Below are 14226 nucleotides of genomic sequence, written 5' to 3'. Positions count from 1 at the left end.
TCGAATCTGAAGTTCAGTAGTTCTGCCTAGTTAGGATGAAAAGTTTTGACCCGAGTGAGCTAAAATTAAAATGTGTATTGTAAGTCGAGTAGATTTCAGAGTAGACAGAAGTCATACCATTGAATAGAAAATAAATATAGAAAGTTTAATATCCGGCATGACTCAAAGATTTCGATTCATATAATCTTATGTTAAGGAGCTCACAAGGCCATAAGTAGATTTTGCCCCTAACCGTGAAGAAATCGCTTAAATTGGAAGTAGTTGGTGAATTACGAAATGACGTTGAGAAGTTAAGAAAAAAGTCCATTCACTGCAGTGGGTTTTGTCCTTTCTAAATTGATTTTTCCCACTACTATAAAACGGATTTTATTGCTTATTAATTTTACAGTAAAAGTGGTTTAGTACGAACACGAATGTAGCGAATTTTTTTTGAGCCCTCGGTAAAATTCTTAACACAACTTTGAAAAATGTTACGGCTATAACGAATTCGGATCTAACGAATTTACAGATATAGCGAACTGATTTTGAGTCCCGTAGATGTTAATAATAACGGAAGCTCACACTTTTATAACGGATTTCTTTACAGTTTAAAAAATTACTCTTTAACATGATAGTTTAAATGAATATATTTTCATATACATTTTTCGACTCACAATCCAATCATTATATGTATCAAAGTAATATATCTTTATTCTAAGCCTCAATTAGTAAAAATTAGTTTGGTGAAGAAAACATGTATATAGTGAATTTGCTATAGTTTTTTTACGAATTTGTTTAACGGATATAACAAAATAAATCATTTGGTCCTAGGATTTCGCTATAACCGAGTTTAACTGTACTTTTAATTATATTTTTGCATGAAATAATGCGTTGTAAAATACTCAAAAAACATTTTTTTTGCATTCTTATAAGCACATTTTCAAAGTAAATACGTTTGTTACGCCATTTAGGCTTTGTATTTTAGGTCACCTAAGTCATTTCGTTAACCTTCTGATATCTGTGTTTGTTTGAGAAAAATGTGACGGATATATTTTACGAACAAACAGACATACAGACAGAAACACTGACAGCCATACAATTATAAAACAGTAAATATGCTTTGAAGCAGAGATATAGTGAATATGCATTAAGATATTTGTTATATATGAGTTGCCAACCCAAAAACAGTGTTAGTGTCTAGTATAAAATGAGAAAAAAAAACACAGTTGTGTAAATATATTTTAAAGTTTATTTTGAATTAAAAGACATTTTTAAGACCGTCACTTTTAATTAACATGTCAATGTTTAAAGCAAGACGACAAAAACACTTGTGAAAAAAAAACCCAAATCAAAACAAACAAAACATGATGAACACAATCTTTGTCGAACAGAAGATGTTTGCTTTCTATGAATCTTGAGCAATCCCCTTTTCGGAGATGTATTGGTATCTTGTTTCGCATTTCTCATCACACCACGTTAGGTTGTATGGACGATAAAGACTGAGACAGTCCTGATTATTGTAGTTATTCGGCTGTCCTTTGGCTCTGTTCCATGCGCTGTATGTAAATGGGGATTTGTCGGACCCCCACACCCATCGCCCTTCTGTCCCGACGTCAGTTCCTCCTAGCCAGACTGTCTCTACATACAAAGTTAATATCAGATCATTATATATGGTAACGATATTTATATTTAAGACATGCCTTTTTTCTTGCCTTTTTTTTTTTTGGTTTTTTTTGTTTTTGTTAGAAAAAAAGTAAAAGATTCATATATACAGATATGAGTAACTGCTTGAAGTAATTTTCATATGTATTGTTTATTTCTTAGAAACTCAAGATAATTATAGTTAAGGATGTTTACTAAGTACTTTAATATATACAGTAAAGATGTTGCTTAAACTGAGTATCTTTTTAATTTCATTGAAACAAATCATAATTCAATTTTTGCGAGTAAGGACATTGTTTCATTTTAATCATAAATCATGTACTTGGAATCTTACTTGTTAACTCCATAGCTAAAGCCCGAACGAAGGTATCTTCTGCATCTGATTCAATTTCAACTAATTTACCATCCTCTGCCATGCAATTTAACTAGGGAAAAGTATGAAATAAAAACAATTCTTATTCAATTTTCATTTGAAATGCATCAAACACCAAAGACCGTTCACTGTTACCTTGGCTTTATCCCAAGTAACCTCATTGCGACCCAACCAATACTCTGAGTTCATGAACACAGTCCATCCTTGAAAGAAAACAAAATTCTTTTGTCATTAAAAAAAAGGGTTGTCAAACTATAAACATACTGTTCATTAGCATGTAGTACATATTTACAGTGTGCATAACTTCCTTTAAAGCAAAGTACAATGACCAGATTTTTAAAAAATGGTGCTTTTTCTCTTTTTTCTCTTTTAATTTTGGAAGGGGATTTATTTGTCTTTGTTTCCTTTTTTATTAAATTAAAGGAAGAGTTACTTTAAAAAGACTTTTAAAAATTGAACTTAAAAAAATGCGAATCATACAATTAAATCAGTCGGACTGAAATCGGAGAAGTAAAAAAAATAAGTTGGTCACATAAGAACACTTGTGTTATGATTCGTGCTAGATTGTGAACAAATTAACCATAAGATCTGCCTGAAATAAACTGTTATTAAGATCATAAAGTTCACATTTTTCTATTTTGGCACTGTTCTATATTTTTATACAGAACGCTCCGTCTAAAACCGGTCAAAGTCTAAAAATGACTACGACCACCAAACGCTCTTAATCTTACGACTTGTAAGTGGGGTCATAATGGAGTGATTCTTGATATGAATGTTATAATTCATGCAACCTATAAATATGTTTATAATATTCAAGCTGATAGGGAATCCTTATAGAACTGACATGGCTGCAAATAATACCATTTAAAAACTTGGTATACCTGATAAAAAAAACCAGAACATCATATTGATGTCTAGAATTTTATGATCGTAATGTCAAATGATTTGTAATCATAACCAGGTATTAACAAAATTATATACCTTTTATGGACTTCACCTCCTTTGTTAATTTGTTAACTTGGTTTTCAAGAAACAGTTCTCTTTCTGTAAATAAAACAAACATTTTTTTATACACGTATCTTGCTTTGAGCCGAATTTTGAATACGTATAGTTTTTAATTCATTATAAGATAAGGTCAGACTTGTTCATGCCATAATATGTGTTTTATTACTAAACTTACTTACTTACTATGAAATTCCTTGTAACAGGTTTTCATTGCATCAGTAGATTTGTCATCCCCCATGTTCTCGTAAATGATTTGACCAATATTGTCACCAATAAGGGTGATGATAAAAAGTATGACATAAATCATTATTAGGATTTATGAGATTGCAACCCGTGGTTATTAGCTGAAGAAAAGAACCAAAAACATGTATTTTTTTCATTTTTTACACATTTTAGTCGAAGCTGTCATAAAAGGGGTTAACGCAATACTAAAATGATAATCAATGTATATACATGCATGAATACTTAATGTTTAATTACACACATACCATGCGAGCCTGCTCTGGGTTATAATGCACATAAACGGCTAGGACGTTTATCTAAAATAATGATATTTGTTCTGTCTTATTCTTACATATTAAGGTCTTAATTATAAAATCGAGTGGATTCAAGAGGGGAACACGGTCATTTTCATAACACTGACATGGAAACAAAATACAAAGGTTAAAAGCCCTTTAAGATCTGATGGTGGCTAGGCACTTAACACAATGTGTATAAACCACAGATGCTTTAATTAGATTTAGCATCCCTCAACCTGTAGTATATACTGTAACGCTTTGCAAGATTAAGTGGTTGGTAAATGACAAACAAAACATTGTGTGCTCCCGATGAAGAAGGAAATACATTATTAAGTTCATTTTATCTGGCGCATTACATGTATGGCATTGGTGTAAATGTCTTATGAATATATTAACACAGAACATTTATGTTCTTTCCCTTTATCAAGCTGATGAAATTTAATAAAAAAAAGAGGTATAAATTTTAACAACCTTGATCTCATTCTAAAAATTTATTTCTGCGTGAATTTGTTTTGATTTTTAAAGCAGACATAATTCTTTCACTAATTAGGTGTTTGTTTTATTTTATTTTCTTTTTTTAGAGAAGTATAACGAAAATGTGCTTAACATCATTACATTTATTTATTTCTTAATTCACAATTCAAACGACATGTACTTAATTACTAGTATTTGAAAGTTATTTCAAATCTACTTTGGAATGTGTGTTTCATTGTTGGTAAAATAAACTAATTAGAAAAAAATGTGAAAGGTTAGTTTGTTTGAAATGTATTTAAAACCGAGAATAAATCTTCAAAGCAGAACCTCTAATTCGAAGCAGCTACATTAAATGCACAACAGTTATTTAACATTTTTTTTTTCACTATTTACATTGTACGTCATGATATCGACTCTTACATCAGACATGTACATTTACGGACTATATATACGGGCGTTGTTTGGAATTGAGACACTCTGCTTTTTCTTTCTCTTTGACTTGTTAAAAAAATGGCATAAAAATCGAATAGCCCCTTACACTTAATAGCAGCAAATCAATTTCTAGATGAATTGATGGCAGAGGTAGTCAGAACATCAGTGAGTAATGTAATATGACTACTACGTATTTAATAACGGAATGACAAACATAAGTGCCAATGGGAAATCAAATTAGATTTTTTACGTCATTTTCATACTTTATTATAACATCGTTTTGCTAGATATATTTTTTATCTTAGATACGGAAACCAGATGCGATTTTTATCAAGATTTGTTTATTTCACACTGAGGGCGTAATGAATTTGGACGTTAAGGTAGAGCAGCGGTCAAACAGAAAGTTTTGTGTTGAGTTTGGACCTTGTGTCACTGGTGCAGAAAGCAATTAAGAATGATGTTTGACGGTAAGGACAGTTTTCTTTCAATTTTACACAAGTTTACCAACAACACACAGTTTTCTTTCAATTTTACAAAACTTTATCAACAATACACAGAATGCTACCAAAAAATTCTGAAAAGGAGATTATCATAAATATATATTACCATAAAAAGCATCCTAAATTTTGCTCTCCCTTTCTTTGCATCAGTTTTCACACCAGAAGAATCCAAAACAATTTTGTTTGCTCTTGTTGTATTACGCCATCAAATAATGCTTTGTATGTGTCACAATCTGAAAGTCCGTTAAAAAACAAAACTTTGTCATCATTGTCCTTTATATCTTCTATGGAGTTCACAGTTCGAATAATTGTCCAAAAAGGATGGCAAAATATTCTTGCCTGATTTGCTTTAAGTAAGGTAAAAGTAGGACCAATAACTTGTATTTCCGGAAATACTCCGGCATGGGGCAGCACACTCCCCGCCTGATATCTTACAAGATATCACTACAATTATTACAACAATGTACCACTAAATCAATAAGGTGTAATACTATTACAGCCATGTAGCACGAGATCAACAAGGTGCAAACTATTACAGCTATGTAGCACGAAATCAACAAGGTGCATACTATAACAGCTATGTTGCACGAAATCAGCAAGGTGCAAATGTAATAGGATGTAAACAATGAATTACATGTGGCACTTGACAATTATTATTTCACAACTCATACAAACATGTTACGTTACAGTCCAATATAACACACATATAGAACACGTTATTCTCTGTCACTGTTAAGGTGTCTTTATGGTCTCCGTTGACACTCAAAAGAAGAACAAGTTCGGTCATCGGTCTTGTATAAATCTTTGACAGGCCATTTTTGGTGATGCGTACCTCTGCCTTTCGAACGCGACCATCTTTTCCACAGATAGCGTTTTCCACCATTCCAAGCGGCCAGTTGTTTCTGTGACTCTCGGGATCCTTTAGCAAGACAATGTTACCAGGATTCAAGTTAGTTTGGTCATACTGCCACTTCCTTCTAGGTTGTAAAGGGTGCAAGTACTCTTGCTTCCTGTGGTTCCAGAAACGTTCGGCAAGATATTGTAATCTACGCCATTGTTCCTTGTACATATCCTTTGGATTCAAGTCTACGAAAGGCTGTATATCTGCACTTGTCCTTTGGGTAAGTAATTTGTATTTGCTACCTTAAAAAAATGTTTTAAAAGAGATATCTTTCAGGTGTGCCTGCTCCTGCACCCGAGGACATAAAGTTGTCAAACTTGAGAAAGGTGATTGGAAGTTTAGTTGTAACATATGGTTAATTTAAATAATCAGAAAATTTCATAAAATTCCCCCAAAAAACCGTTCTCTATCAAACATCCAACCAACGCCATTGTTGCTGGCATCTGTGGACAGGCGCAATGAGGACAAATGCGAAATTACTGAAAAAAATAAGAAAAACGCTTTTACATTACAGTGGTAAAAAATTGCTTAGGCTTTAGGGCATTGGCAACGAAGTATTCCGGAAATAAAAAATCAGTTCCTGCTTTTTTTTTTCTTTTATACATCGAATTTCAGTTACCAATCTTGAGGGTTTTTTTTCTAATTGTGAGTTATCTCCCGTAACACGAACTCTTTAGTATATTAGAGTAATAAAAACAGCGTTTCCGAAGTAAACAGAAAGTATGAGAGATGAAGTGGCATCGTTCTACATCGACTGGTAGGTTTATTTCAGCTTCCAAAAAGAAAAGAATCGACGTATTTAAAGCAAACAACGTAAGAAAGATTATTAATGACCACTCATATTCATCTAAGCTGTGTGATCATGCTGATAATGACTCTAACACTGATGAGTGTTTACCGGTAGTTGAAGATAGCAAGGAAAACAATTACGCATCCAGTGATAGTTTAGATAGACAGATTGACCATGTTCACGATACAACAGAGATTAGTTGGCGACAGGGACAGCGAATAGTGGAGTTGGGATTTATTGTAGACAAACTCTCTGAATGCTGTTCTATTTGCCACTCTTCCGTCCCTTTAATATAACAAACACGGTACACGAGATACGTTATGGATTAGGCAGCTTATTAACCATCAGGTATGCCCTTTTTGATGGAAAGACGGTTGTTCCAACTAAGAAGAGACATACTGGGCCTAACGAGCTTTGGATGTCAACTCAGAGTTAGCATTAGGTAAAAATGATTTAGATCATTCAATATATAATGAATTTGAAGAAGTATATTTTTGTTGATTTATACCAGTATGTTTAGTCCTGAAAAAAAACCCTCACTATTTCATAACAACTACTGCATTTTTCTTATTAGATTATTTTCAAACAATCATTTTGTTTTGCTTTCAGGTACTAGTATGTTACACAGTGGTATAGGGGAAAGAAAGTTGTCCAACTTATTGTCGACACTGTACATTCCACCATGTTCTTAAACAACACTCAAGAAAAGAGAAAGAGAAATAGGTGAAGCCCTCGAAGATATAACACGTTCTAGCTGTGCTGATGCTGCTGTCAGAGAAAAAGATCAAAAATACAAAAATATCTAAATTGTTCGTATTATTTAAAATCTGACTATTTTCAAAGGGTTTATAGATAAGTTTTCTTGAAAAGCAATGCTTCAGCATACATTACATCGAATTTTTCTATTATTTTCAAGAACTAAGTCTTGTCAGGGGTGATGATTGGTGCTTAGGTCCAAACATCGTTTCACTTTCGGTTTGCCGGAGTAACTGCATAGGATAGTTGATTAAAATCAACTCCCAAAAATTTATCATTCTGCATAAAACTTCCCAATTTTTTTGTAATATTGACCATTGTCATTATGCTGATATAATTTTTTTATGCAAAGGTCGTGGCTTTTAAAAAGAAAAAAAATGTATTATTTCCTGACAATACTGTATCTAGATAAACATGTTTTTGAGGTTGTCATAGCAACTATTGTATCATTTTATTGATTTTGAATAATAATTCTAACCAAATTATATTAAATAAATGACTGTCCTTTTAGGTGAATATATCGAAAAGGAATATTTTTAATTCTAAAGTGGGCCATTTTGTATATTTAGATCCCAATTTTCAAAGTTTTTGTAAACTTATAGACCATATGGAACAAAAGCATTCGATTGCTGTCATGGAAACGAAACACAAAAAAATATCACTCAAAATTTGTCAAAAATATTTTATTTTGCATCTCCTTTGATGACTTAGTATGGTTTAAATTGATTTTTAAAATTTCGGCTATCCATGCGAAGCTCATTGCTAACTGACATTGTCTCCTAATGACCAATCTAACTCAAAACACAGAACGCCAGAAATAGACAGATCAAGTTTACTTGCAAATTCTTAACAGTAGGATATGGTTCTCGGGCAAACTTAGATAAATTCACCAATGTGACACTTAAAAAAAAATTACAGTCAACGACTTGGTAGAATTGATGTACAAATACTCATGAAAACAATAAATCCATAACGGAATCCTTACATGTACGACGGAAATATTTTTTCAATCAAATAATCGAAATTGATAATTTTTCAAACATCCGATTTACCTGAAATTAAGTGCATAGTTCATAGGAAATTGTTAAACAAACATTAACAAGTCAACAGGTGGCTGAATACTTAATGGCAAGAATTGTTTCGATGCAGGGAACAATGGATAAATAAGAGCTTGAAAAACAATTGGGCATTGTGACAGAATAATATGCAACTCTGTACGTGTAGCCATACACAAACAACATCGACAGTCTTACTCCCGGCCGCAGTATCCTGAATCAAACCTGAAAAAAAATTGGATGAACTATAATATAATTATCTTATTTTGGCCAAAAAATGCGTATTTATTTTTAAAAGACTTAACAGTATAAACTTAAATGAATGCTAGTTTGGATCTATATTCACAGTTGTTTAAATCAATAGCAACGACACAAAAATTGGTCGATGATATCTCGCAGAAGGTCGATCGATCGATAAGTGGCCGGACAACGAGAGATAACTCTCACTAATCATAAGCAGTCTCTTTTTTAATCGCGGCCGGTTTACAGAAAAAATGGACTGACTCCTCAAATTAGGGATCAAGATGGGCTAAAAGTCTTTTTATCTTTATAGTCATTTACTGAGAGATGTTTTGTAATAGGTTACAAAAGCAAAATTCGGTATAATACGTTTATATATCCCAACAATGTAATGATTTTCTAATGCCTTAATTAAATAGGGTCTTTAGGGACCAGAGGTAAAAAAGTTTTAACCTTTTCTATCTCAATTGGAATAATTCTAAAAATCGGACGGAAGACCTCGTTGCTCCCAACGAGATCGTGTCTATTTCTTCTTATTCATCCAAATTTGTCCAGGCCGTAACTGAAATACCCTTTGACATTAAGACTTCAAACTTGGCACATAGGTAGATGGTGTACTATTGATTAATATTTGACCCTGACATTGTTTTACTCAAGGTCAAATAAACAAAATATAATAAAATTGTGTCTGGGTTGTAACTTAAATACCACTTGACATTAAGACTTCAAACTTGGAACATAGGTAAATGGTATTGAAAAGGAGTTCATGCCACCAAAATGTTTGATCTTAACCTATTTTATTCTTCAAGGTTAAGCGTTTTCCAAAAAAAAAAATTGTCCGGACCATAACACAAGACTCTCTCAACATACAGTCTTTTAACTTGCATCATAGATAGATGGTATATAACCGAGTTGAACCATACCAAAATGTTTGACCTTAACCTAAACATTTTTTTCAACTTCAAATAAAAAAACCCATAAATGTTCAACTCCTAACTATACTTTGACAGAAAGACTTAAAACTTTAAACAAAGAATAATTATGATACTCTGAAGTGTATTTTTGATTTATGTTTGACCTTGACCTTGATTTACCCAAGGTCAAATTAAGAAAAAAATAATTAAATTTTGTCTGGGTTGTAACTTGAATACCATTTGACTTTATGACTTCAAATTTGGAACATAGGTAGATGGAATTGAGGAGTGCACGCCACCAACATTTTTGACATTCTAAAAATTTTATTTCAAGATCAAATTAGAAAAAATGTCAATGTTCAACTCCTAAATATACTTTGACAAAAAGACTTTTTTCTTGCACGTATGAATTTCTAAATTGTTGTAATGAGTGTGAGCAATATGTGTGCTACATAAATGAGCCCAGAAGGTGCATTAGCTCAGCATCCTGATTTTTAAATATGACTTAGTTCTGTTATTCTTCTAGCTGACAGCAAACATGTATATACAACTTCCAAACTCAAGTTTTGTGACAATCTACAATTTCTTCTCCCCCAATTAGTGCCTCTGTCTCAAATGACATGATACGATTATCGCTTGGTTGATAGATAAGTTAGCGTGGTTCAGCAGCAGACGTGTATTAATTATTATCAAGTATCTGGATTTACATTGTAAGTTTTATTATGGACTGTATTGATTTGTGAAATTTATATAACTTTGCTCAAAAAACATATAGTGTAATTAACGCTAAACTGCGTATTAACGCTGAACTGCGTATTGACGCATTATTTTGCGAATTATTCGCATTGACATTTGCGTATTTAACGCATTTTCATACAATGAGTGACAACTCTGAGCATTCTGAAATGACTGATGGCCTTTCGGAAGAAAAAGAAGCTCCAGTGAACCCATCAATACTGACAATGATGAAGGAAATGCAAAACAATATTGCTTCCTTGGCATCATCTGTTGGTGAATTGAAAAGACGAGGAGAAACGGAAAGCCGAAAATAAACCGTGTTCCTCGAAAGATTTGAGTGACGTGTCAATCCGTGAACCACGCGATCAAACATATATCAGACAGACAGAGACAAGTGTCAATAATAAATGAATTAAATACACACATTTATTATTAGGCATTTGTTTGCACTCTGACCCGTTTATAAATTAACTAATAAGTCAAATAGAATAAAGATATCAGCAGTTATTAACAACAACTCTTACTTTGTTATCGCCTGATCCTCCTTGTTGTCTGCTTTTCTTCAGGGAGCTGAAATGAATTTAGCAGGTTTTTAGTGCAATGCAATTTACATGAATTTTCTTAAATATTGCATTTCCCCGCAAACAATTTATGTTGCGAGGGGATGCTCCGCTTAGCGGCGCCCTTGTTCAATTTGTAAATTTTACCATTAAACACTGTTAAAAGGGCGTTCAGTGAGCTTGGTCATTGGTCAATGTTAAAGCAAAGTCTTGGGATATGTTACATCTTATTTTTCAGAATTTAAACGGGTCATTTTAAGATGTTAAACTCAGAAATAAAGCCTCCTTACAAAATGTATGTGCTCAGCTTCTTATGCATGTATGAGCAAAATTAAAAATGTCATAATTAAGTACTTGCAATAAAAAATCAGTACATTATCGCAAATCATATTAAAAGTTTGAAAATGCATAATCATGCAATGCAAACTCACGTACATCTTCAGTAAAATTTGCTTCTTCTTTTGGTGTTGGTAGGGGAAGTTGAAAAGGAGTTAATGCATGTTTTAGCTGTTGAAAGAAACGAAATAATCACTTTAGGAAACTAAAAAGCTGGTTGTATTTGAAATCCTAGCACTGGCTTTTCATGAGCTGCAGTTAGTAGTTGTAAGATATTGGCGATAGATAACTGTTCTCTCCGACCACCAGTAATTGAATTTACAACATTGTGTATTTTGTTGCCCATATAAAATCCCGGTCTATCTTATCTGTACAACAGACCTTAATAAAAACCATCTATATTGTTACACTACATTTTGGAAATGGTCAGTATATACTTTTACCATGATATAATACCTTTTTAATATTAAAGGGTCTTGGACACGATTTAAGATGAACAATTTTATTTTTATTTTTAATGTATAAAATGGTTAACCGGTGCATTTTAAATGATTGACCAAATATTGAATGTTAAAGTCAAGTTAGAGGCGAGATACAGAGGTAAGAATTTGTTGTTTTGTAAACAAAGCTCGAGTCTTATAGTTGTTTACAAAAAATGTAATGTAAAGAATTACCATTTCTTAGACAAAATGACATGTAAAAGAAATAAACTATCTTCATAAATACTTTTATCAACAAAAGAAAGATACATTTGATTGAAACTAACACCAATACAACACATATGTAAAAATGATAATATTCGAGTTCGTTTACAAAACAAAGTTTTATGAACTCTGTATCTTGCTTATAACTTGATATTTGACTTTCAAAATATGACATAGCATTGTAAACTTCTATATTTATCAGTATAAACATTGAAAATGGAAAACTACAATTTGAAAATTTTAAGTCAAATCGCGTCCAAGTCCCTTTTAACCATGTTGGTTTAACAAACATTTAACGCCAACTCTTACCCTATTGCAAAACAATAAAATAGTATCACGAAACTACTTTACGAAAACGATGTCCTATCCAATTTATTGAAATAAAATATAATTTGGATTCTTTTTTATAATTTATTTCTAAATACAGGAAATCTTTCAAACTCATTTATTTCATCCAGACAGTAAAAAGTACCCTGATCCCAGTATGCAAACTTATACAGGTATAAAGTTATTCGATCGGAATTAAAAACTGGAAGAATAAAAAATTACATGGAGTAGGAGGCAAAACAGAAAAATAAACCCGCCATTTAAAATACTGTCCAACATTTTTGAAAACTATTCAACTTAGTGAATTAAAACAAAGCAAAATCCCTCGGATCAACGTACCTTATTTATACATTTCACAAACCTTGCTATTACGTTTCAGTCCAGCAACTTCTACTAATTTAAATTCATAGTTGTCTGTCGGGAAACATCTTAAGCCCCTTTCACAATTGGTGCACGAGCAGAAGCGACTGAATATTCGTGCAACCGAAAAAATTAGATATGATTCGTAAACTGTTGCCGAAATAATCGCATTTGAAAAAAGTACTCGTACAAAATTCGCACGATCTAAGCGAGCGTTGTGCGACGTAAACGCATTAAATCTTGCGATATATCTTGCGTCTATATGCGACTGTTTTACAATGAAAGCGACTGTTGAAAGATAATGCGATAGGATCGCGCGAAAGACCAGATGATCGGGCGATTGCACTTGCGCCAATGCGATTGGACGTGCGATCATGCGTTCCATGGTACGAATGCTCGTGCGAGTCAGAGGGGGTATATATACCGCCCATTTCAGACGCTCTTCAATAGACATAGTTGAAAGCGATAGAACATGCCGCCCAAGAAGAAACAGAGATGCAGCAGCATTTATTATTACACCTCAATATGATTATTGTATTATCTTTGATTGATCTAGAAAGTCACGTGGCAGGGTGATTTCATAGGAATGAAAAAGCTTTTAATTATTTAATTATTATGATTCTTCATATTTCACAAAATCAACTTAACTATCTATGATTCGAAATTAAGAAAGAAAAGTGAGACAGTAACAGAGGAAATCAAACAATCAAACAACTTTTAGAAATCAACGTATTTTGTATAATCATATGTTGTTCTTTTATTGCATTTATGTTAAGGGAATATGAAGATTTATTCCCCCAGAAAAACAAATTTCCTTCGGGCGATGCCCTGGGGAAATATAAGTTTTATTAGAGAAATAAATCTTCATATTTCCCTTACCATCATGCAATAAATGTATATTGTTGAATTGTGGTCTGAAACAGAGATGCTTATACATGGTATATATTCAAATGGCAAAGCAAGGCATATTACACTGATAAGTCGTGCAATGATAGTAAAACGTTGCAAGATAACATGAGACATGTTAATGAGCAACAGTCTCATGGTCGCACAATACGCGCATTAAAAACTGCGATTCATCTTACGACCTTTAAAAATCGTGCATCACTCTTGCGAGTACACAAAACGTTCGTACTAATGTTCGTGCGTTGCACTGCAATAATTTGGATCGCGTTCGGTCGCGTCTGAATAGTGTGCATGTCCACTATTCAGAGGAGACTTGATGCGACCAGTGAAACGTATGCAACGATTGCGATAGCTCGTGCAACGTATGCGAGAGCTCGCGCGAAGCTCAAAAATTTCGATCGAAAAGTGGTGTAAAGTGGTCGTGCGCCAATTGTGAAAGGGCTTTTGAAAGTCCTTTAACATCGCAAACATTTCTTCTTTGGTTCCATGAGATAGCTACAAAAAAACTATTCATTTGTATCCCCTTGCGCAACTTGTAGCATCGCTTCTGTGTGTGTGTTCATCTTCGAAGCAAGTTTAAAAGAAAAACCTTGTACGGATATTTATCAAACCTCATACACATATTTGGCATAGGAAAAGGACAAACCCCGTTAATTTTCAAGTCAATTAATTGGTTATGATTGTTTTACGTCAACC

At 33.0% G+C, this 14226-nt stretch overlaps 1 protein-coding gene across 1 annotated transcript; it reads right to left on the bottom strand.

The window, feature by feature from the left end:
- Nucleotides 1–1253: 1253 nt before the first annotated feature.
- LOC105322823 (perlucin-like protein) lies at nt 1254–3601 on the bottom strand. Its single transcript, XM_011421724.4, has 6 exons — nt 3508–3601; nt 3203–3363; nt 2996–3058; nt 2150–2217; nt 1976–2066; nt 1254–1617 (listed from the first exon to the last, which is right to left on the bottom strand). Exons 2-6 carry the CDS (start codon nt 3324–3326, stop codon nt 1385–1387), a joined length of 579 nt encoding a protein of 192 aa, XP_011420026.3. The 5' UTR covers nt 3327–3363; nt 3508–3601; the 3' UTR covers nt 1254–1384.
- Nucleotides 3602–14226: the final 10625 nt, after the last annotated feature.

This window comes from Magallana gigas, chromosome 1 (assembly GCF_963853765.1).
Source record: "Magallana gigas chromosome 1, xbMagGiga1.1, whole genome shotgun sequence".
NCBI classification, from domain to species: domain Eukaryota; kingdom Metazoa; phylum Mollusca; class Bivalvia; order Ostreida; family Ostreidae; genus Magallana; species Magallana gigas.
This window is presented reverse-complemented; position numbering and strand designations above follow the sequence as displayed.